At 40.1% G+C, this 21466-nt stretch overlaps 1 protein-coding gene across 1 annotated transcript in view; it reads right to left on the bottom strand.

Moving 5' to 3' along the window:
* Positions 1 to 21466, bottom strand: part of COMP (cartilage oligomeric matrix protein) — a 186356-nt gene that overhangs the window by 56600 nt on the left and 108290 nt on the right. The window contains exons 6-11 of the mRNA XM_082243515.1: positions 19236 to 19310; positions 17529 to 17681; positions 14503 to 14607; positions 7145 to 7252; positions 5974 to 6133; positions 2895 to 3013 (exon numbers count right to left, since the gene is read on the bottom strand). Of these exons, the coding sequence (XP_082099641.1) occupies positions 2895 to 3013; positions 5974 to 6133; positions 7145 to 7252; positions 14503 to 14607; positions 17529 to 17681; positions 19236 to 19310 (720 nt within the window). The remainder of the gene's footprint in view (positions 1 to 2894; positions 3014 to 5973; positions 6134 to 7144; positions 7253 to 14502; positions 14608 to 17528; positions 17682 to 19235; positions 19311 to 21466) is intronic.

Genomic DNA, 21466 nt, shown 5'->3' on the forward strand with positions numbered 1-21466 from the left:
GTTATTGACTCCTAGGGACAAGAACAAATATACAGAACTCATAAAAAGATTGCCGTAAAACGTTTTTTTTAGAAAAGATACAGGGAAGTGATGTTGATGCACTGCAATTAGAGTCAACAGTACACACAAAATGTCCCGGAGTACCTAACTTGAGGACAAGAACATGAGCAACCCATTAGAGTTTTTGTCAAAAGCAACTAACCAAGTTTCACTGTACAATTTTTATAGAAAAATTAAACAAGAAAATCGTATTGGTCAAGGCAGCTTCAATACTGTGTGCATTTTCTTTTTTCCAGGTTCCATTAATTATCCCCTGTAACTGAGCCCCTGAGAAATCACTCTGACTATAGCTCAGCAAGCGGCACAGAAAGACTTTGGTGCATAGCAGTATAGGACATTTCTAATACCTATTCCAGTGAATGGTAGGTATTAGAAAAAAGTAATGATTTTCCAATTTCATTTACTGAGCTACATTTGTGTTTTTAATACCTTAAAAAGATACCCAATCAACAGACTGTTCGTTAAAAAACTATTTTATTACAAAATTGTGTGTATATGCCCTCAATAGAATGATTGCAAGCTCTCCTGAATAGCTTCTCTTCTGCTTGTGGTCAAACAAACCAAAAAATGAGGCTGTTTGCTGCCATCTTGGAAATGATGGCAGCTCAATATTGCCCAAGCAGAGTTTGCACTCCAAGGCAGACCTGCTGTGAAAGTAGAGGCATTCAATAATGACCAAACAAATGTAGACAAATACACATAGTGCAGCTGCTGAGAGTATAGCTGAAATATTATTATTATTATTAGACAGGATTTATATAGCGCCAACAGTTTGCGCAGCGCTTTACAATGTGAGGGAAGACAATACAGTTACAATACAGTTCAAAACAGGAGGAACTAGAGGGCCCTGCTCGTTAGAGCTTACAATCTAGAATTGACATATTGCACCTATACAACATTAACCAGTTAAAGCGGAGTTCCACCCAGTGAACATTTTTTTTAATAAAAATACCCCAGGGACAGTCAGGGCTAGTGCATTCCATCTCAGGTGTGGGCAGCTTGAAGCCAGCGGGATCCTCTTCTGTGTCCTCTTCCGTCTTCTTCGGTTCCACGATGCACTGCACCGGCCCCGCCGTCACTTCCGGTGCCACAGCGTCATCCCTGCACAGCTTCTGGGCATGTCGGGGCCGGTACAGGCGCATTGATTCCTGGGAGCGATGACGTTCAGCTCCCAGGAATCATTGCATGCCAGGAAGTGACGAATCGCCGTGGCCGCCGAGGGGAGGAAGAGGAAGTAAGGTAAGTATATTTTCTTCTAAACGAGGTAAGTAAAAAAAAAAAAAATTGCGATTATCCATTTGTTTTTCAGGTGACCCCTAGCGAGAAGATGGAGGTAAGTATAATTTTAGGGTGAAACTCCACTTTAAGGACTAGGTCTTTTTCTGACATTTGTTGTTTACAAGTTTACTTAGAATCCCCAAAACATTATATATATTTTTTTTCGCAGATACATTAGAGAATAAAATGGCGGTCGTTGCAAAATTTTATGTCACGCCATATTTGTGCAGCATTGTTTCAAACTCAATATTTTGGGGGAAAAAATACACTTTCATGAAATAAAAAACAAAAACAAAACCGTAAGACCCCGTTCACACTGGGGCGATCCGACTTGCCGGGGCGACCTCACAGGTCGCGGTGCGCAGCTCGCACCGCGACCTCGGAGCGGCCGGCACGGACTTCATAACTTCTAAGTCGGAGTGACTTGTGTCGCTCCTATTAGAACGGGTCCACAGCTTCTCTATGGCAGGCGACCTACAGCGACCTGTCAGGCGACCAGGTCGTCTGACAGGTCGCCCCAGTGTGAACCGGGTCAAAATTTAGCCTAATTTGTTTGTATAATGTGAAAGATGATGTTACGCCGAGTGAACAGGCGACAAATATCCATAGACAACGATTTAGGCATTTTTACAGGTCCCCTTTTTAGAGATACAGAGGAAGTCTAGTGCTAGAATTATTGCTCTAACTCAGTGATTACGGCGACACCTCACGTGTAGTTTAAACATCGTTTACATATGTGGGCGCGACTAATGTAAACATCCCTTGTAATAGAAAAAAGCATTACATATCCTCTTTATTGTGAGATCTGGGGTCAAAAAGACCTCAAATCTCTCATTCACACTTAAAAGAAAAAAAAATGTAATTTTACATTTACTAATTAAAAAAAATTGGCCCTTTAGGGCCATTAGGCGGAAGTGACGTCAGACGTCTCTCCAGTTCTACAAGGGCATAAAGTTGAGTGGGGGCCATCTCGCCCTCACTCGACTTTCGTCCAATCACTTCACTGGATCAGATTGTTTCCTCCGCTACCGACAGCTTTGGTAAGCGGAGGAAGCGACCGGGAAACGGCGGGAGGGGGGGGGGGCACCTTTCCCACTGCCCTTAAAAGTGATCCCTGGCAAATCCGCCACCGGGACCACTTTTATGTGAAAGAGGATCACCCACTGTTTAATAAAATCCCAGGGTTATGGCAGCTAGTTGCTGCCATAACCCCAATATATAACGTCAAAGTAATGATGTATATATACAGTGGGCAGTCCAGAAGTGGGGCTGTGGTGGTGTAAGTCTGCCCTTTACTGCTGTGGCTGCTTCTAATTTGTGTGTACTCCCACTGTCTTTGCGAGGCACTGCCCTGCATACATAACCAGTGATGTAGCCGGTTGAAGAGGGAAGGTGGGGAGCAGCAGCTGGAGCCAGCACAGACAAAGGTTTGAGATTCCTAGAAGTGTTAGATTCCAATGAAACGTGCCATGCTTAGGAACAAGAAAAAAGAACATTTATGTCGCAATTATGTTTTATTGATGTAATTAATATTTTGCCAAACCTTTAAAGCCTACCTGGTCTGGGTTGCGAATAGTGGGACAGCTGTCACATACATCACCTACTCCATCACCATCTGTGTCTTTCTGGTCTGTGTTCGGGATAGTTTTGCAATTATCCAAAACATTCCTAATTTCTGAAAATAATTTGTGCATAGTATCACCAACAATATTTTAATTAACACAAATGTATATAAATACTTAAATATGGAAGCATAGTAGTCTCATTATTCGAATTATGTTTTCCAAAAATGTTTACTCTTAGCATAAAAGTTACAGTAGTTTGTTAGTAAAATAAAGAGCGCATCATTTTTGAGTTTTTATGTTGTGATATTTGTCACATTTCCTAAAAAGCTGCCATTAAGGTTTCTTAAAAAAAAAAAAAAATCATTGGAAAGAAAAGCTGCCATTAAGGTAAAAAACACTCCACTACCTGTTCTTATACCCCCCAAACACCTGGTTTCTATGTTACTGCCAGAAGCTTCAGTTTTGCTCCTCTAATGTCCTAGTTTTACAGGAGAAACTGAGGGCAGTGGAGCCATAGGCTCCTGTTGCAGTCAGTTAAACTCCTGTGAGGAGGGAGCTGGGGCATGGTTTTCCAGAGTTGTGTGTCTATGGGCGCCTGTACAGCTTTAAAGCATTCCCTACCCATGTTATTTAAAGGATTTGTGTGTTTTCAATGTTACCCTCCAAGCTGCATGAAAAGACCCCCTTTCAACTCTTTCCACTGTACAGTGTTTTTTTTTTGCATCGGTGCGTTCCCCTTTACCAATGCCCATTTACCCTTTTTTTCAACAATACCTAGCCCATTAAACTTAAAAAAAAATGGTCAGAACTAACCAACAAGGCTTTACTCTTGTAGAATTCAGCAGAATTCAATACTAAGTTCTGGTTTCCCAGTCTTTAAGTAGGATTTAGCAAACCCTCCTCAAATGGAACCCAGGCAGATTGCTGCACACCTGCAGCATCTACCTAAACCCTGTAATGGGCAAAGCTGTGACACTTGGTAGTGTACATAGTTAGTCAAGTTGAAATAAGTCCAGATCAACCAATTGTTGGTTGCCCAGCCCTTGCTGCCTTCTGCCCTTTCCTATAGGCCTTTGAGGCAGCCCACAGTGATGACCAATATGTGTGATGGCCATGACATAACAGCTACCTCTGCATCTCTGGTATAGGATTTGGTATGGCAGTAGGGCATAGATGCTACTATAGTTATATCAACAACAAACAAAATGGCCCCTGCCCCCACCTATAACTGGCCTTCATAGCAAAGAGCACATGGAAGGGCAATGCATGCGAGACAAATTCAGAAAAAATTCCCAGCTCAATTCACCAACCAGTTTGCTTGCCAACCAAATTAACCTGTCTAACAGTATGCGTTACAAACAGCGGTTTAGTTAGCACACATTTGCAAACGCATGTGTAAACTGCAGGGCCACTTCACAGCACCCTGTATTACCTGCAGTCCTAACTCCTGTAAATTCCACTGTGGAAGCACATGCATTCTAATGGATAGATAGGGGGCAGGTGGGCCTGGAGGTAGCCCAACCCTCCTAAAAGGCACTTGGGGGCACAATGGACGCCCAGCTCATAGCACAATGGCAGCAAATGCATCCAGTGTGTCCACTCACCAGTATACATCAACAACAAACAAAATGGCCCCTGCCCCCACCTTTAACTTGCCTTCATAGCAAAGAGCACATGGAAGGGCAACGCATGAAAGACAAAATCAGAAAAACTCACCAACCAATTTGCTTAAGCTGGGAATTTTTTCTGATTTTGTCTCCCCTACTATAGTTATATACAGGCATATCTAGATACCTTGGCTTTATACTGTACCAGACAGCATTTTTAAGTAAGTTTAGTTTGTCACATTTTAAATCATTTTTTTTTTAATCTATAAACAGCTTTTTTTTGTTGGTAATTTTTTCATCCGGTCTGAAGGATGATTCCTTGACCACAGAATTTATTAAATCATTTTTCTGCAGTAATATAAGCTTTTGGGGACTTCCTGTATTTTTAAAGATTCATAAAGTTGTAAACAATATTTCCCATTAAAGTGTATACTTACAATTAGATTAAAGAGGTTGTAAACCTCAGAAAAAAAAAGGAAAAACTGAAAGGCATCACATACTAGCTCATTATGAAATACTTACCTTAGAACGAAGCCCCCACAATGCCGCCCGCTCACTGGTAACATGGCAGACATGTTCGGCCGTCCTTCTTCCTGGTTCACGTCTTTCAGCCATCTGATTGGCCGGAGGCGCGATAACATCATGGGAGCCACCGTTCACTGCACAGGGCTCTGAAGGAACAGCACAGGTGGCCGTTCCTTCAGAGCGCATGCACCAATGACATCATTGGCTGCATGCAATGTAAATATCTCCTACACGGTGCATGTTTAGGAGATATTTACAGTACCTATAGGCAGGGCCGCTGATAGGGGGGGACCACCAGCCCTCTTGTAGGGGGCCCGAGCACACAGGGGGGCCCTCACAGAGAGGGGGATTAGTGATGGACAACAAATACAGAAATCTTCCTCCAGCACCTGAATCTGATCTGTCCCCCTCCCTGCTATCAGCTTTTATCTGCTGAGAAAGAGACAGTCGTCCCTTCACTAATCCCCCTCCCTGTGTGGGCCCCCTCCCAGCACTGGCTCTAATGTTATCTCTACTCAGGAGTTTATTTGTAACTTTGTTTCTCTCTCTCTGTCTCTCTGATCACTGAGCTCCAACTGCCCAGCCTGTATATTTTTCTCATCTCATCTTCATTTTTATTTAACATATTTTTTTTTTTTTTGATTTAGCAGGAATTATGTGAGTTATGTTATATTTGTGTCTGCTAATAGTTATTTTGTTGTAATTTTAGCTAAATATATTTTTAATATTTTCTTGGGGGGCCCTGCCAGGTAGTCTGTATGGGGCCCCGCGATTTCTAACAGCAGCCCTGCCTATAGGTAAGCCTTATTATAGGCTTACCTATAGGCAAAAGTCATTAAGTGGAGTTTACAACCTCTTTAATCCAGAGCACTTACTCAAGGAAGTGTGTAACCAACCCCCCCCAAAGAAGTATAACTGTAAAAATGATATAAACATACTGTCTCCGTCTATGTCATCATCACATATATCTCCTTTTCCATCTTTGTCTGCGTCCTTCTGATCATCATTTTTCACATTACGACAGTTATCGCAAGCATCGCCAAAATTATCCTGATCTGCATTTTTCTGATCCAAATTGGGAACATAGACACAGTTATCCTGCACCAATAGAAGTAGATCTTATTTATTACAAGTCCATAACACATTCACACATATATTACAGGTAATAATTATTAGACCAAAATTTTGCATATTCTGATCTCAGTTCTAACACTGAGCGATATTTAAAAAAAATAGTCTTACAGAAAAACTATATTTAAAATTCAAGTTTGGTATATAAAAATGTTTTAAAACTGTTAAACAACTTATCTGTTGGCATTTTCATTTTAGGTAGAAGTAAGCAAATCTTTTATTTTTAATTTTTGGGGGGGGGGGTGGAAATGGTAATGGATTGTTATAACACGTCAGGTTTCTTTCTTTGCTATCTACGTCCCATTAGGATAGTTTCCCTTCACCTCCGGACCCATAGCCAAAACAAGAGGTGGGAGGCGATCACTTGGTTGTCACTAGGGTCATCACAACTTGTGTTTCCATTTTTCTTTTCTAAACCTGATCCTGTGACAAACCAAAATTTGGGATTTTCTTTCACTCTCGTTGATATTGGTAAATAGGGCAAATAGTGAGGGTGAGTTTCTGGAACAGGCACCCTGACAGCAAAAAATAAAAAGAACTGACAGGTTTTCTAATATCTCTATCCAAAACTAAAAAAAAAAAAAAAAAAGTTTTGCCTTCAGTTATACTTTAACTATGACTCCCTCCATCTTTCAGCCAAATCCAAGGGTTGAGACATTGGTTATGTGCAGTCTGCAGAAGGGGCTTGGTACATTGTGTGCACAATGATTACTTATTCAACAGATACTTATTATCAATTAAACATATAACAACCTTGCTAAAATTAAAATAAAATGACATTGTATTATAAGGATAGGTCCACTTTAATCAACAATTGAAAAGAGTAGTCTGACATTGAACTGACCCCTTTTCTTTTTACTAGACTATTAAAACAGTGCATCAGAATAAGGGAAAATAAAACAGGCAGATTTAATTTCTTTGTTCAACTTTGTTAACAACTTTGGCAACAATCATCCTTTAGAAGACAATCTTTTGAACCTGAATATTTGGTATCCCATCTCCATCAGCATCATCATCACATGCATCTCCAATTCCATCCCTGTCAGCATCTTCCTGGCCAGAATTAGGCACGGTTACACAGTTGTCCTGTAAGCAAGAACATTCAGTTCATTAAAAATAACCCAATAGACACAAAACTTTTTTGAATAAAAGAACTCAGTATAGTTAAGTGGTTTTGAGTGTGATAAACTACTTAAGGAAAGCATTTCAATCTTAAAAGGTAAGTAAAATTAATTAACCCTTTTTTTAGAAGGGCAAATGTTCTTTTTTTTACATAAATATTAATGTTTATATTATAGAAATTAATTCCACCAAAGACATCTTAAATCATACATCTTCTGAAAGCCAAGGAGCTATAAAATAAATGATTTTATGCATTCTGATATATTTGGGCATATTTAGGGTATTTTCAGTAAAAAAACACAAACGTTTTTTTTTTAGCACAAACAATTGAATTATCAAAATTGACATTCCTTGCACTATGAATTGTAATTATTGCCTTCTAAATTTCCGTTCTGGATTGCAGTTTGATTGTCCACTACTTGCCATGTACTTGGTGCATTGCTTGATATCATTGCTCCCCCACTCCTTATAGGTGGGCATGTTTAGCCTTAGCTCTTTTTTTCTGAAGCCATTTTTCCTTTTTTGCACACTTGTTAACCACTTCTGGTCCGGAAGGTTTTCCCCCCTAATGACCTGCCCATTTTTTGAGATATGGCACTGCGTAATTTTAACTGACAATTGCGCAGTCATGCGACGCTATACCCACATTTTCTCACAATTAGAGCTTTCTTTTGGTGGTATTTGAGTATCTCTGGGGTTTTTATTTTTTGTGCTATAAACAAAAATAGAGAGACAATTCTGAAAAAAAAAAAAAAAAAACAATATTTTTTACTTTCTGCTTTAAAACACAGCCAATGAAAACAATAAAACAATCACATTTTTTCATAATTTTAGGCCAATGTGTGTTCTGCTGCATTCTTTTTGTAAAAAAAATCCCAATAAGTATATATTGATTGGTTTGCGCAAAAGTTATCGCGTCTACAAACTATGGGTTAAATTTTTGGCATTTATAGATACCTCAACGGGGATCTCAACATAGGAAAAAAACTATTTAGTCGCAAGGAATGCATGAGGACACGAGGCCATAAAATGCGATTAGAGGAGAAGCGTTTTAACCTCAGGCTACGCAGGGGGTTATTTACAGAAGGGCTACTAGACTGTGGAATTCTCTACCACAGATGGTAGTAACTGCGAGGAATATGGTTACTTTTAAAAGACTTTTGGACGTACATCTCAAGGATCAAAACATTCAGGGGTATGGGAAATGATTTTGGACACACACACCTTACATGTTGAACTGGATGGACTATTGTCTTTATTCAACCTCAACTACTATGTAACTATGTAATATTGTGCGCACACATGCAATGGCATCAAGCTATGGTTCCCAGAAATGTTTATAGGTGACACTTCTTTACAGTTCATCAAATTAGAGATAACTATAAATAATGGCTCTAAAATTATTGCTGCTCTCTAAAATGTGTGGTGACACCTAACATGTACTGTATGGGCAATCATTGTTTTCATACAAATGGCCATCTGATGTGCATTTGCATTCGTATGCGAGTGTAAGTGTAGAAAAGGCATTTTTCTAATTTTTGGGGGCATTTTTTAAAATGTATTTTATGAAACTTTAAAGTTCTCATTATTTTTTTTTCAATGTAACTTTATTGCTACCACGTATCTGATAGCATAGTGCATGTGACAGGTTCTCTTTATGGAGACATCATTTGAAGATGATCTGTACTCATATACCTTTTTTAACTAAAAATACCTCTATAATACTAATCCATCCCCCTTTACAGAACCGCTATTCTCATACTTACAAGGTGTATAGTATTGGATTTTAGTCAAAATCCTACTTTTAAAAACGCTGTCTGAGCGTGGCCATCTTGGATGTGGGCATCTGAAGCCGCAGTGTAATCTGCTGTGTCCTTCTTCCTGATTCCAGGGAGTGTTCTGGGAGTTCTTCCTGATTTGGAATCCAAACTGAGATGTGACCGCTCCAGGTGAGACAGTATCAGGTGCTGGTCGGATCCGTAATCCGGTAACTGTTTGATCAAGGAAAAAGTGACCGCACTCCGAAATAGAAATCAAACAGGAGTGTATTTATTCCACATCAAAAATAGGCATCAAAACTTCAAACTGTGAGACATGGGACAATAGGTAGACGCGTTTCACGACTAAAAATGTCGCTTACTCATTACCAAGTGGAATGAGTAACCACTTGGTAATGAGTAAGCGACATTTTTAGTTGTGAAACGCGTCTACCTATTGTCCCATGTCTCACAGTTTGAAGTTTTGATGCCTATTTTTGATGTGGAATAAATACACTCCAGTTTGATTTCTATTTCGGAGTGCGGTCACTTTTTCCTTGATCAAACAGTTCTTCCTGATTCCAGCCTCCTGGGAGTGATGACAAACAGCTCCCAGGATGCATGCAAAGGCGGAAGTGATGTCGGTGGCCGCGGCCACAGAGGGGGGAGAAGGAGGAAGTACAATCAAAAATGTCCTGAAAACAAGGTAAGGGACCCCCGAACAAATTTGAAAATGCCCAATTGTTGATTAACATAGCGAGCACTCCAGGAATCACTAAAGTTGCAAAATAGGCCGGAACTCCACTTTAACAGCTCTGAACCTGGAAGGGTTTAGAACTGAACACTTCTGGGTTTATACTACCCTCCTTAAAGGGCCTGTGCAGCCAGGTGGGAAAGGTGGGTATAGGAAACATGGCAGGGAGATCAGGCGAGGTGGGGTGGTGGAAGCACATTCTTAACAGTGTAAATGTGATCAGACAATGACTGCTACTAGAAGGCAGCAGCCTGCACAGCAAAGGCAAACACAAACTTTGATGGGGCTAGATGTTCTGCCAATGTAATATTTACATTGGTGATATTGAAAGGGTAAAAGCAAGTATCTACTGACTTTATCAGTATAGCAACCCTGAATCTCTGTCCCAAAGAAACCAATCAACCCATCACTGGGAAGGCATGCCTAGTTACATGCAAATAACAGTTTTCACATATTTAAAGAGGAAGTAAACCCTCCTATGCAACTTTATATATATATATACAGCCCTCAAATTTTCCACTCGCCTGCTCGCATTTTGCGAGTGGAAAATGATTGAAGGCGAGAGAGGAGAGGAAGAGACAGAACACTGGTCGGTATGTGCAGGGGTGGGCAGTGTCCATATCTGTGATGAGGGGGGCACACTCGGAGCTTCTGCCTTCACCTGCCTGACAGGAGTGATTTCTGGACTCCTCCGTTCCAGCCACTTATCTCTCCTGCAGCCGTTAATCACTTCTCTCCTTCCAAGCTCCCCTCCCCCTGTTGGTTTGTTCTCTTTCCCGGCCAGGTCACTTTCACTTTGTCCGTCTCCTCGAACTTGTCTTTATCTTCCCTGCACAATCGTAAGTCAGCAGCGATTCTTGTACTCCTCTCTCTCTTGTTCACATTAACCCTTCATCTACTTCTATCTTTCAGCTGTCCTCTCCATAAACCTGTACTGTATGTCCTGCAGCCTCTGGTCCCAGCTCTGAGCATTTCAAGCAGCCATTTAGCTGACCCTGTCCTGTTCCAAAATACAGCCTTAGCACTTTCTCTACAGTCCTTCACTCTGCTCTTCATTAACATATATTATTACAACCCAGAACCCCCCCCCCATTCACTCTCTTATCCCTAATAACTGGTGAACTGTGGTTTGGCCAGTGTGATTGTATGTGCGTTTTACCTGGATTTTAGGTGCATTTCTATTGAATTTCTATTACAAAGTGCGTTTTCATGAAAGCGCTTTAAAGTCCTGCATGCTGCATCTTTGATGCGGCTTCAGAAAATGCACTGTGTAATAGAATTCAATAGAAGTGCACCTAAAATCCAGGTAAAACGCACATACAATCACACTGTTGTTATTAATATTTATTTGTGCAACTTCTGCATTCATGCGAAAACATTTAACAGAGTCATTTTATAAAATAATTTTTTGAGGGCGCATTTAGGGGCGGGGCAGGGTAGGGGTTAGGTGGGGCAACTGGTGGCTAGGAACCCTTAAGGCCTGTCTAGTAGCTCAGGACTTGAAATTTTCAGCCCTGTATACACATATATATATATATATATATATATATATATATATATATATACTATATTGTCAAAAGTATTGTGACGCCTGCCTTTACACGCACATGAACTTTGATGGCATCAATGTCTTAGTCTGTAGGGTTCAATATTGAGTTGGCCCACCCTTTGCAGCTATAACAGCTTCAACTGTTCTGGGAAGGCTGTCCATGAGGTTTAGGAAAGTGTCTATGGGAATGTTTGACCATTCTTCCAGACAGAGACAATTGAGTACTGTCCGTGATGGCTACAATTACCTCAACCATTCTTCCAGAAGCACATTTGTGAAGTCAGCCACTGATGTTGAAGAGAAGGCCTGGCTTGCAATCTCCGCTCTAATTCATCCCAAAGGTTTTCTATCAGGTTGGGATCAGGACTCTGTGCAGGCCAGTCAAGTTCCTCCACCCCAAACTTGCTCACCCATGTCTTTATGAACCTTGCTTTGTGCACTGGTCCAAATGATTTGGTGGAGGGGGGATTATGGTGTGGGGTTGTTTTTCAGGGGTTAGGCTTAGTCTCTTAGTTTCAGTGAAGGGAACTCTTAAGGCGTCAGCATACCAAGACATTTTGGACAATTTCATGCTCCCAACTTTGTGGGAACAGTTTGAGGATGGCCCCTTCCTGTTCCAAAATGACTGTGCACCAGTGCACAAAGCAAGGTCCATAATAACATGGATGAAGGAGTGAATGGGACACCTGTCAGGTTTGTATTCCTGTCTGTACCCTGTTAGGAAGATTTACCCTCCCTATTTACCCTGTTTACTTTGTTATCAGTGAATATGAAAGAAACAAAATCCTAAATTTTAAATTGTCATCAGAAAATTAATAGAGGGGAAATCCTCCAATGGGAACACTAGTTCTAGTGACTCTTATAACAACCAGGGATTCCTTAATTTTGGAGAGATTTCTGCTCCCTTTGGCATTTGGGATTTTGCCCATCAGACAGGAATTGAAAGGAAATCTTCCCAATAGGACACAGAGGGCAAAAAAAAAAAAAAAAAAAAAATGACAGGGCTTATAACCTTCCCTTACTTAATCCAAAATGGAAAAAAAAGTTTTACCTTTAGTTTTACTTTAAGTGCATAAACCCTAAGAAAAAATTTAATCTGCTAGTGTAAATCCTCTAACAATTATATTTGGAAATAAAACTGCAGGGGACAAAGCAAGTACTGAGGACTTAAATGCATTTTTATTTGTCTGCCAATGTGAAATAATAAGGTCACATAGAATGGCTAGTGCTCTCTGTTTAATATTACTGGTCTAATGTGAGTAAAGGTGAAATAACGTAAAAGCAAGAGTCAAATAGATAAAGCATCTGACTCAGATGACATTCATCCTCATTTACTAAGCCCTGTAATTTAATGGTTATTGTATCTTATTTTGATACTGTTGCTTTTAATTGGGTAATTTCCACAGCACAGCATATCATGTAGCTAGATGGCAGGGTGCTGAGATGAAAGGTGACCTACAGGCAGTCAAATAATTTAACAGCAGACAGATAAGTGCACAGTACCAGGCGCTAGGCAAAATAAACCATAGGAAGATGACCTAGGCATTAGCCTAGGCATCAGCAATTCACGTAAAGCAGAACAGGAAAGGTTCAAAGAGGTCAGGTCAAAGTGCCCTCAGGAGGACAAGCCAAAGGTCAGCTACACATTCGGACAGCAGAGAAAAGGATCAAAACACAACCGTGGCCAAATGAACAAAACTGGGATAAACCATGTTTGATAAGCAGGATAAAATTGGCAAGCAGATGAATAGTTCAGTAAGGCCTCATTTACACATGGTGTATCAATGCATTTTCTCACATGGGGATGCACAGGTGTTCGAATGCCAGTTGGATTCTGGTTTTCCAGCATGCCCATTCAACAGAAGCTGGTCATGAGACCAACCTCTGTAGAACAGACAGGTGTACACATTAGTCAAAAGTCAGCTGGTTCAAGCCTTTACTGATAAGAGCTACCTCCTTTTTTTAACTGGAATGGGTCAGATTGGGGCACTGCTGTATGTAAGCTACTTTTAAAAAAACAAAACAATCAATATCACTGCTAAAGAATGCATGTGCCATAACTAGCCAATCCCAGTGCAAGCTGGAAATCAATGTAGTAGTCATTGATACTATAGTCATTTCCGCTAGATTCAGAGTGGTGCAAATTGGCTACCCTATTGCTTAGTAAACACAGAAGGTCAGCGCTTAGCATGGGCCCCATTCAGAGAATGCTTTACATTTTCTCAATGAGTGCAAGGTGCTCTCTGATTGGACAAAATGGAGAGGCAGGGCAGTGATGTCATTATCTCCACCTCGAGGGTCACTTTTGCCTGCTACGCCACCTGCACACTGTGGTTTCACCTGCTGGCTGCTCAGACATGGGAGTAAGTCACACATGTGCAAGTCACAAGCAAGTCTCAAGTCTTAACCTTCAAGTCTCAAGCAAGTCCCAAGTTACTGTGGTGAAAAGCAAGCAAGTCAAGTCGAGTCCCTGCTAGAAGTCAAGCAAGTCAAGTCAAGTCATTTATTTTGGTCAAGTCACAAATCAAGTCAAAATACTGATCTACCCCAATTTTCACCTTTAAATCAGTTAAACGTCAGTGATCTGGAAAGGTTTTGTTTTATTTTCAACATTAACAAAACTGCTAAGTGCTTTTTTCTTGGCATATTAAAGAAACTTTGAATGCCCAAACAGCTCAAAATCCTTCGTCCGGTCATGTTTCAACACCACAGTCACTAAAAACATGTTAAGTATTTCCATTGTTAAACATCCAGTGTCCTAAAAATCAGAACACACTGAGGTGTTTTAGGTGACTGTGGTGTCAGAAACATAACAGACACATTCATTTTGCTTTGACACATCTTGAGAAAATGCAAATATTGAATAACTTAAAAAAGTAAAGTCATTTTGAGTCATATGTCTCAAGTCAAAGTCAAGTCTCAAGTCATGAATACCAAGTCAAAGTCAAGTCGAGTCTTTTATTCATTTTAGTCAAGCAAGTCTCAAGTCCTCAAACTGGTGACTTAAGTCTGACTTAAGTCAAGTCATGTGACTCAAGTCCCCCACCTCTGTGGCTGCTACACTAATCCACTCTACAGGTACAGAGTAGTGATGTGGCAATGTGAAACTTCCTGGGCTACCATGGCTGTAGTTATGTTTTTGTCTATTACTTACCTTTTTACATCTCAAGTCAGAGCATCTCAGCTTTTCATCTGGAAATCCATCAATGTCTGTATCCTTGGCGCACATCAATCCATTTCCTGCCCATCCAACTTTACACTGTGAAAAAGATGAATATAATTCAGCACAATAAAGCTCAAGAAAATAATATAGCTACAAATCTTATCCTAAATGTGTAAAAAAATACACTCTAATGTGAAAAAGTATGTTTCACATATTCTGTGCATACTATTGTTTTGATCTGTTTGACTGTCCATTGTACTCCACGTTTCTAAAGTGGTGGACACTTTATTTTAAAAGTGCAAATTTCAAGTACATACTGTAGTAAATGATCTGGCAAAAGATCACTTAAAAGTTGTGACTACTTTAGTTACAGTTGTGGTCAAAAATATGGGTACTCCACTTTTTCTCCAATAATTGTAATTTGCTGTGAAATAATGTAAAATGGACTCAAGTAAATGATATACAGTATATATATATATATATGCACTGTATGTGTGTGTATATATACAATATTTTTCAGATAAATACTCACTGGAAATTACATTTCATCCAACTAAAAAAATGTGTCCATGCCACTTGCATTTGTTTCAGTATTTAGAGGAATGTGCTAAGTCATAAATTAAAAGTACAAGGTCTACTCTGCGAGCTTTGAAGAAAAAAAAAAATGGTGGATGACATTACCTTGTTTAGTCTTAACGTATTTGTAAGTTAAAACTATTTGGGTACCTATACTTTTCACAGCAACTGTATATCAAAGCTAATACCAGAAAGTGAAAATGAGTTTTTTGCAGCCAAGCCACAAGTCTTTGAAATACAAACATGCAGAGTTGGTTTTCTGTGAACTGTAGTATCCTTCACCTCATTGAATCTTTGGCAATATTGAGGTGGATGGCACTTTTGAATGAAAAAAGTCATCAGTGTATATCTGTACAGAGAGTATGCAGGTGGATGAATCAGCCCATGTCTTTTTCCATAGTTTTGGTTTTGACATTACTCCCATTAGAACCTGTCACTGTCCTTGCCTCGTTGGGTGCCCAGATTTGTCTGTGGATCATGCCCCGGCCTGCCTGAACTTTGCCACTCTATTGTGTGCCCCGACCTGTGTGTGGCCTAACCCCTCACTGGCCAGGACTTTGTCATCCCTACCGTAAGTCTGTCCTTTTGCGGATCACCCTTTAGCAGCCAGAACTCTGTCACCCCCACTTTGGGCCCGACCCTGGGTACCTTTGTTTTGCCCCTTTCCTTGTGAGCAACCCGCTATCATTCAATAAAGGCTATGTCCGCACTCCTACTCTCCGTGTGCGTTCTGTCCCACCTACACCTCCTTACAGAACCATTATGGAACCAGCAGGTATGTAAAAACTAAGGGCCAGGTCACATCTATGTGATTTTTTTTTCTTTTTTTTTGTCAGGTTGCTTGTTTTACACAAGTTTTAGGTGTGTTATCATTGAACTCACTAGAATACAGTGTTTGATGAAAGAGCATTAAAGATGCAGCAAGGTTTTTAATGCACCATACCTGAAAGGCACATAAAAAGCATATGTGTGAATGGAGCCTAATTCACATATACTGACTAAATGTGTACATTGTATTATTCATTCATACCACTAGTAGTTATTTTTAGATATTCATTAATTCATCTCGTTCAACCAACGGTCCTCTTCCAGCCTGTGTGCTGCAGTACAGGGAAATGCATGACAATGGTACAAATTAATAGTTACATAGCTTAGTACTAAATACACGTAGCAGGATTCCCAGCCATTTTGCTAGATATGGGTCCCCCTGGGTCACCGGGTGCAACAAAAATACCTTTGTGCATGCTTCTCCAAGTGTGAGCACTGAGACAATGACCAGTCCAGTATCTTTATTTTTTTATAATTATTGAGAGCTTGGATAGAAGAAGGGATGAGTGGGATACTCCTTTTGCTCAACTATGCACAATTTACAGGGGACAACTGAAAAATGCCTGTTGGCTCTGACTTGACGCTGGCTTGATGCCGGTCAATGCCGGTTAACGCTGGTTTGATGCCTGTTCACTGAACTGACTTCTGACCACCTCCTTGTGCCTAAAAGTCATTTTGAAGCTCCCTCTGACACTCTTGTGTTCTCCTCAGACTTATACCCTATCCCAGGATGCTTTGTGGCAGATTCTGCCCTCTGGGATGGATACAAGCCCTGGTGTGCTATTTGTTAGGTTTCCTCCACTGTCCAATAGGAGCCCCCATTGGACACAGTGGGGAGACTCCCCAGACTCAACAGACACCCTGGAAACACATGCCTAACTGAACAATCAGGTCCCCTGATAAGCAGACAGGGCCCCGGTATGGTTTTCCTAGCACCCACCTAGGAGAGTGCTACATACAATAGCCTTTTTTATGCTACTAGGAATTTAGCTTTAAGTGTCCTTAGAAGAGTCAAAAGCCCTCATGAATTTGGTCGTTCTTAGCCCCTAACACAGTTGCTGAAGCAACTTTAATATACAGATCTCTTGTGAAATCTATTCAAGCTGATGTTTTGCCAGTTATAAGAAAAGTAATAACCAAAGTGACAGCATGAAGGGCTGCAGTGACCTGTAGGAAGGTCTAGGGAATAACAAAAGTGATATGTTCCTTTCTAGCAAACATTGAATTCTTGGTATTTATGTTTTCCAATAGCTATAATGCTTGAAAAACACCTTGTAGTTTTTTTCTTTTCCATAGGGCCCTGTTCAACTACTTTTCTGCTCTACACAACATAAATATACTGTAAATAACTTGAATTGATCAGCAGAGGATATTTTATCATCCTGACAAAGAAACATCTCGATGGTCAGTGCTTGCTTGCTGCACCTATACTCATTCATCGTGATCAAATTGTCATATGGTAGTTTAGGAGTTTCTTGGATTATAAACAATTCATGTCTATAGAGGGGTACTTTAGTAGGATGGTTATTAATGCCTATTGGTTAAATGGGTTTTGTTTTTACCCTTGTTAACCTTGCAAATTTCTACTAAGTTATAGGAGACACATGTCTTACCACACATGCAATGGTTCCATCCCTGTCCATAACACAATCCGCATTTTCATGACACTTGCTAATCTCTCCATTTGGGCACCTTCTTTCTGTTTTACAAGCAGAATTCTGATTACTTCCTGACCCTGTTTTACAGGCTGTACATTTGTATGAACCCTAGGGGGAAAAAAAAAGAGAAATGCAGCAATAAATGTAATTTCCAGAAATTAGGGTGATTGCATAAGTGCATAAGTCTTCCTTTCTCTTGCCGACTTTCTTCCATTACCTTCCATCACCTTTCACTTACACTATTCTGTATTATTTTTATTTTTCACTGAGCCAAACCTCTGAGACATCCCTTTATCTGTATGGATTCTCATATTCCACATTCTCCTACTTGATGCTCTATGAATTCATTATTTTTTTTTCTAGTAAAAGGGCTGAATGACACCCATCAGCTGAACAGATTTTTCAGCAATGGGGACTATTTCTATTACAACCCTAAAATCTGTTATATGGTCAATGTCCCAAATGTGGACACATTATCAAATACAACACTTAGGCTGGATTCACACATATAGGAATTGGATACGGGTTCCCCCCCATCCAATTCCCATGACAGGAGAGTGTGACCTACTCTCAACGGAGCCGGTTTACACAGTTCCAGGGTGGCCGCGGTCCGCATTTGGAAAGGGTCCTGAGCGTTTCTAGGTCTGGTTCAGAAGCAAATTCAGGCAAATATTTGGACCTGATTCGCAACCTGAATCAATGAACTGGGACAAACTGGATCCCCTGCTGTGAGCCACGGCTGCAGCATGTGTGAACCCAGTCTTAAGCCTCGTACACACGCACCGATTGTTGGCCGTGAATTTTCGGCCAGCGTCCGATCGGCCGATTGTCGGCTTGTTAGTATGATGCTTCGGACAACCGACTGCGACTTTTCGGCCGAACAAAATCTGGCGTGCATGCTATAAAATTTTTGTTGGCCGTCAACAGAACGGCCGATTGTTCTTCAGTCAGTACAGATTTCGGCAGACAAAAATGTGATGAGCAAGACTGGGCATGCTCAGAGAAGAAAAAACACACGAAAAGTAAACCAGAACATGACATCACTTCTGAAGTTGGTTTTTGTTGGCCGATAAAATTCGTGTGCAGTCTAGAGCACATTTCAACCAACACAACAACACTGGACAAAAGACGGCCGATCGGTCGGCCAACAATCGTTGCGTGTGTACGAGGCATTAGGCTTCATGTAGGCTGGCAGCTCTTAAACTTGAGTTTAGGAGCTTTTGACTTTTTTATTGGCTAAACTCCTAAATTCAACTTGATAAAAGCTTACGTATGTGTCAATGTACACACAGGCTTTTATCAGAGTTTAGGAGTTGCCTCGTTTAGGTGAGGTTAAACCTCCCTTTCCTGAACGCGGAATAATTTAGTTCAAGAAAGGAAATGTTTTGACTGCTTGCCATGGGAAAACACAAATTGCTGCAAAATTGTGGCAAAAACTGTGGTTTGCATTTTTGCGAGCATTTTCCCACATCCGTGGTCAAGGTAGTGTACAGGTAGCCTTATATTGGTCACATCGGAAATCAGACTGTCTGGCTTCTTTAAATTTCAATTCTACCTCCAACTACACAATGTGTATTTTTTATATGGTAACATATGCTAATTGTCTGCGATTTGAGTGACTGAATAACATACTGCAAGTAAAACAAATATTAGCATACTTACTTTAGTGTTTGTGCAGACAGTGTTGGCAGGACACACTTTGCTTCCACTTCCACATTCATCTATATCCTGACACATCTGCGAATGATAATTACTGTCAATGTTTTGTACATTTCAAAACACCTTCAGTATACTCTGATGATACACATATATACATTTACAACCGTTTTAGACAAAACTTGGTTAGCTACAACAAGGGGCACAGACTTTCTACTTTTATGGCCAATAGACCACTCCTATGTTTAAAGTGTAAATAATAATGTTCCTGATTTCATTTATCGATGGATCCTTTAGGTCCAAATTGTTTTACAACAGAAAGTAAATGACAACATTTTTGGAGTTATAAAGTCTGTCTTTGTTATAGGTATGTTTTTTTCATATAGACATATAAAAACCCTAGTAACTAAACCATAGCTTTTTGGTATCTGTGTGTACTACTACCAGCATGTGGCTGTTTTCAAAAGCTGGAGAATGCACAAGTACTAGGAATAGTAATTGCCCATGATCTATCCTTATTTCCCACTAAACAAAATGAAATTCACTAACTAGCAAGATGAAAATCTGTTGAAGTCTGCTACTAGAAACAAATGGAATTGAGATTTTGTCATCATTCAAATGGTTTTAAGTGTTTTTTAAGGGTGAAATAGGCTTTACATTTGCTTTTGTGAGTTAAGAAACTAATTTTAACTACACTAGATCTGTTTTTGTGCCTATTTGTTGTCTAAGTATTGTTACAGGAACCCATTGGTTGCTGACAAATTTTAACAATTGCCTTACACATTGGTGTATTTGCCTTTTTATCACCACTGTATTGTAATGAATGTGTGTCTTCTGCCCAGGTATTGTCAACATTACCCACTTGTTTCCCACATTTTATAAGAAATGACCATTTGTGGATCCAATATTGTAACAACTGTCCATTTCTTGCTCCCTTATTGTAATTACTGCCTATTTGTTGTCCATGTATTGTAATCAAAAATGTGTACTAATACTGCGCTATGGATGTATGATGTTTAACCTCAATCCAAAATGCTGCTGTTCAAAAGTAATTAAAAAATGACAAAAAAGGACACACAGCGCAAATCGGAATATATAAAGTGACTGGTGCCAAAATTCTTGTGTAGGTGGATGAAAACTGCAATATTGCAAATAAATAAATGAATGGTAAATGAATAAATTAAATAATTCATCCTAATCTGAATCATACAGTGCTGTGAAATCAAGTGCAAATACATATGCGTGATAGAAGGCAAATCAATATACCATACAATGGTGCATAAATATGAATAAATGAATAAATAAATAAATAGAGTTCCAAAAAACTCCCAAAAAAGTCCTTAGGCAAGTAGCCAGTGAAGGTGCAATGTGCTTAAGTGCTCTTTATTGTATAAACTGGTGACAATCCGTGCCAAAAAGATAAGGTGCAATGGTGAGGGGGTCCACTCCCCATGGATCCTTCCACTTATATATTATGGTATATTGATTTGCCTTCTATCACGCATATGTATTTGCACTTGATTTCCGATTTGCGCTGTGTGACTTTGTTTTGTTTATTTTTTCAATAGGAGTGGTTGATATCTGGTACAGTGTTGCCATATACAGACTGAGCTTTAATTAATCCCCACTGTGGGCATACACAACGATATTACTTATCATGGCACAGTCTCATCCCTAATTGATTACTAACTTCATCATGAGTCATCTTGTCTCAGCATGTTTGGTCTATCTCAATTGCTCTGGACATAGCATCTGAGAGTTCTTGGTTTCACAGATGATATAATGAATGTGAATGCTGCTATATGACCGGACTGCTGAGCAACATCTAATCCCAGCTGGTGCACTTTATAAATGATTGCTGCAATTGATATGATATTGCTATATGTCATGATATATTGAATCAACCTGGACTTCTCTTTATCAGAATCTATTCCCTGAACCTATAATGGCAAGCTTGCTATTTAACCACTTTGCAAAATGACGGCCGCAGGGTGGTTGTATTATCCTGACTGGGTGTCATATGATGTCCAGCAGTATAAGCTGCTCGTGCACGCCCCCGAGGGCACGCAGAGTGGCGATGGGTGGTGTGGTGTGTCGATTTGACACACCGCATCTCCGATCTAGGTATGACGTGTGCTCTTTACCACTTGATCAGCTGTGTCCAATCACAGCTGATCACATGGTAAACAGGAAGTGCCGTGTATTGGCTTTCCTCCATTTGCGCTGACAAGGCGTGG

The sequence above is a fragment of the Pelophylax lessonae genome (assembly GCF_965119305.1).
Source record: "Pelophylax lessonae genome assembly, chromosome: 1".
Classification (NCBI taxonomy): Eukaryota; Metazoa; Chordata; class Amphibia; order Anura; family Ranidae; genus Pelophylax; species Pelophylax lessonae.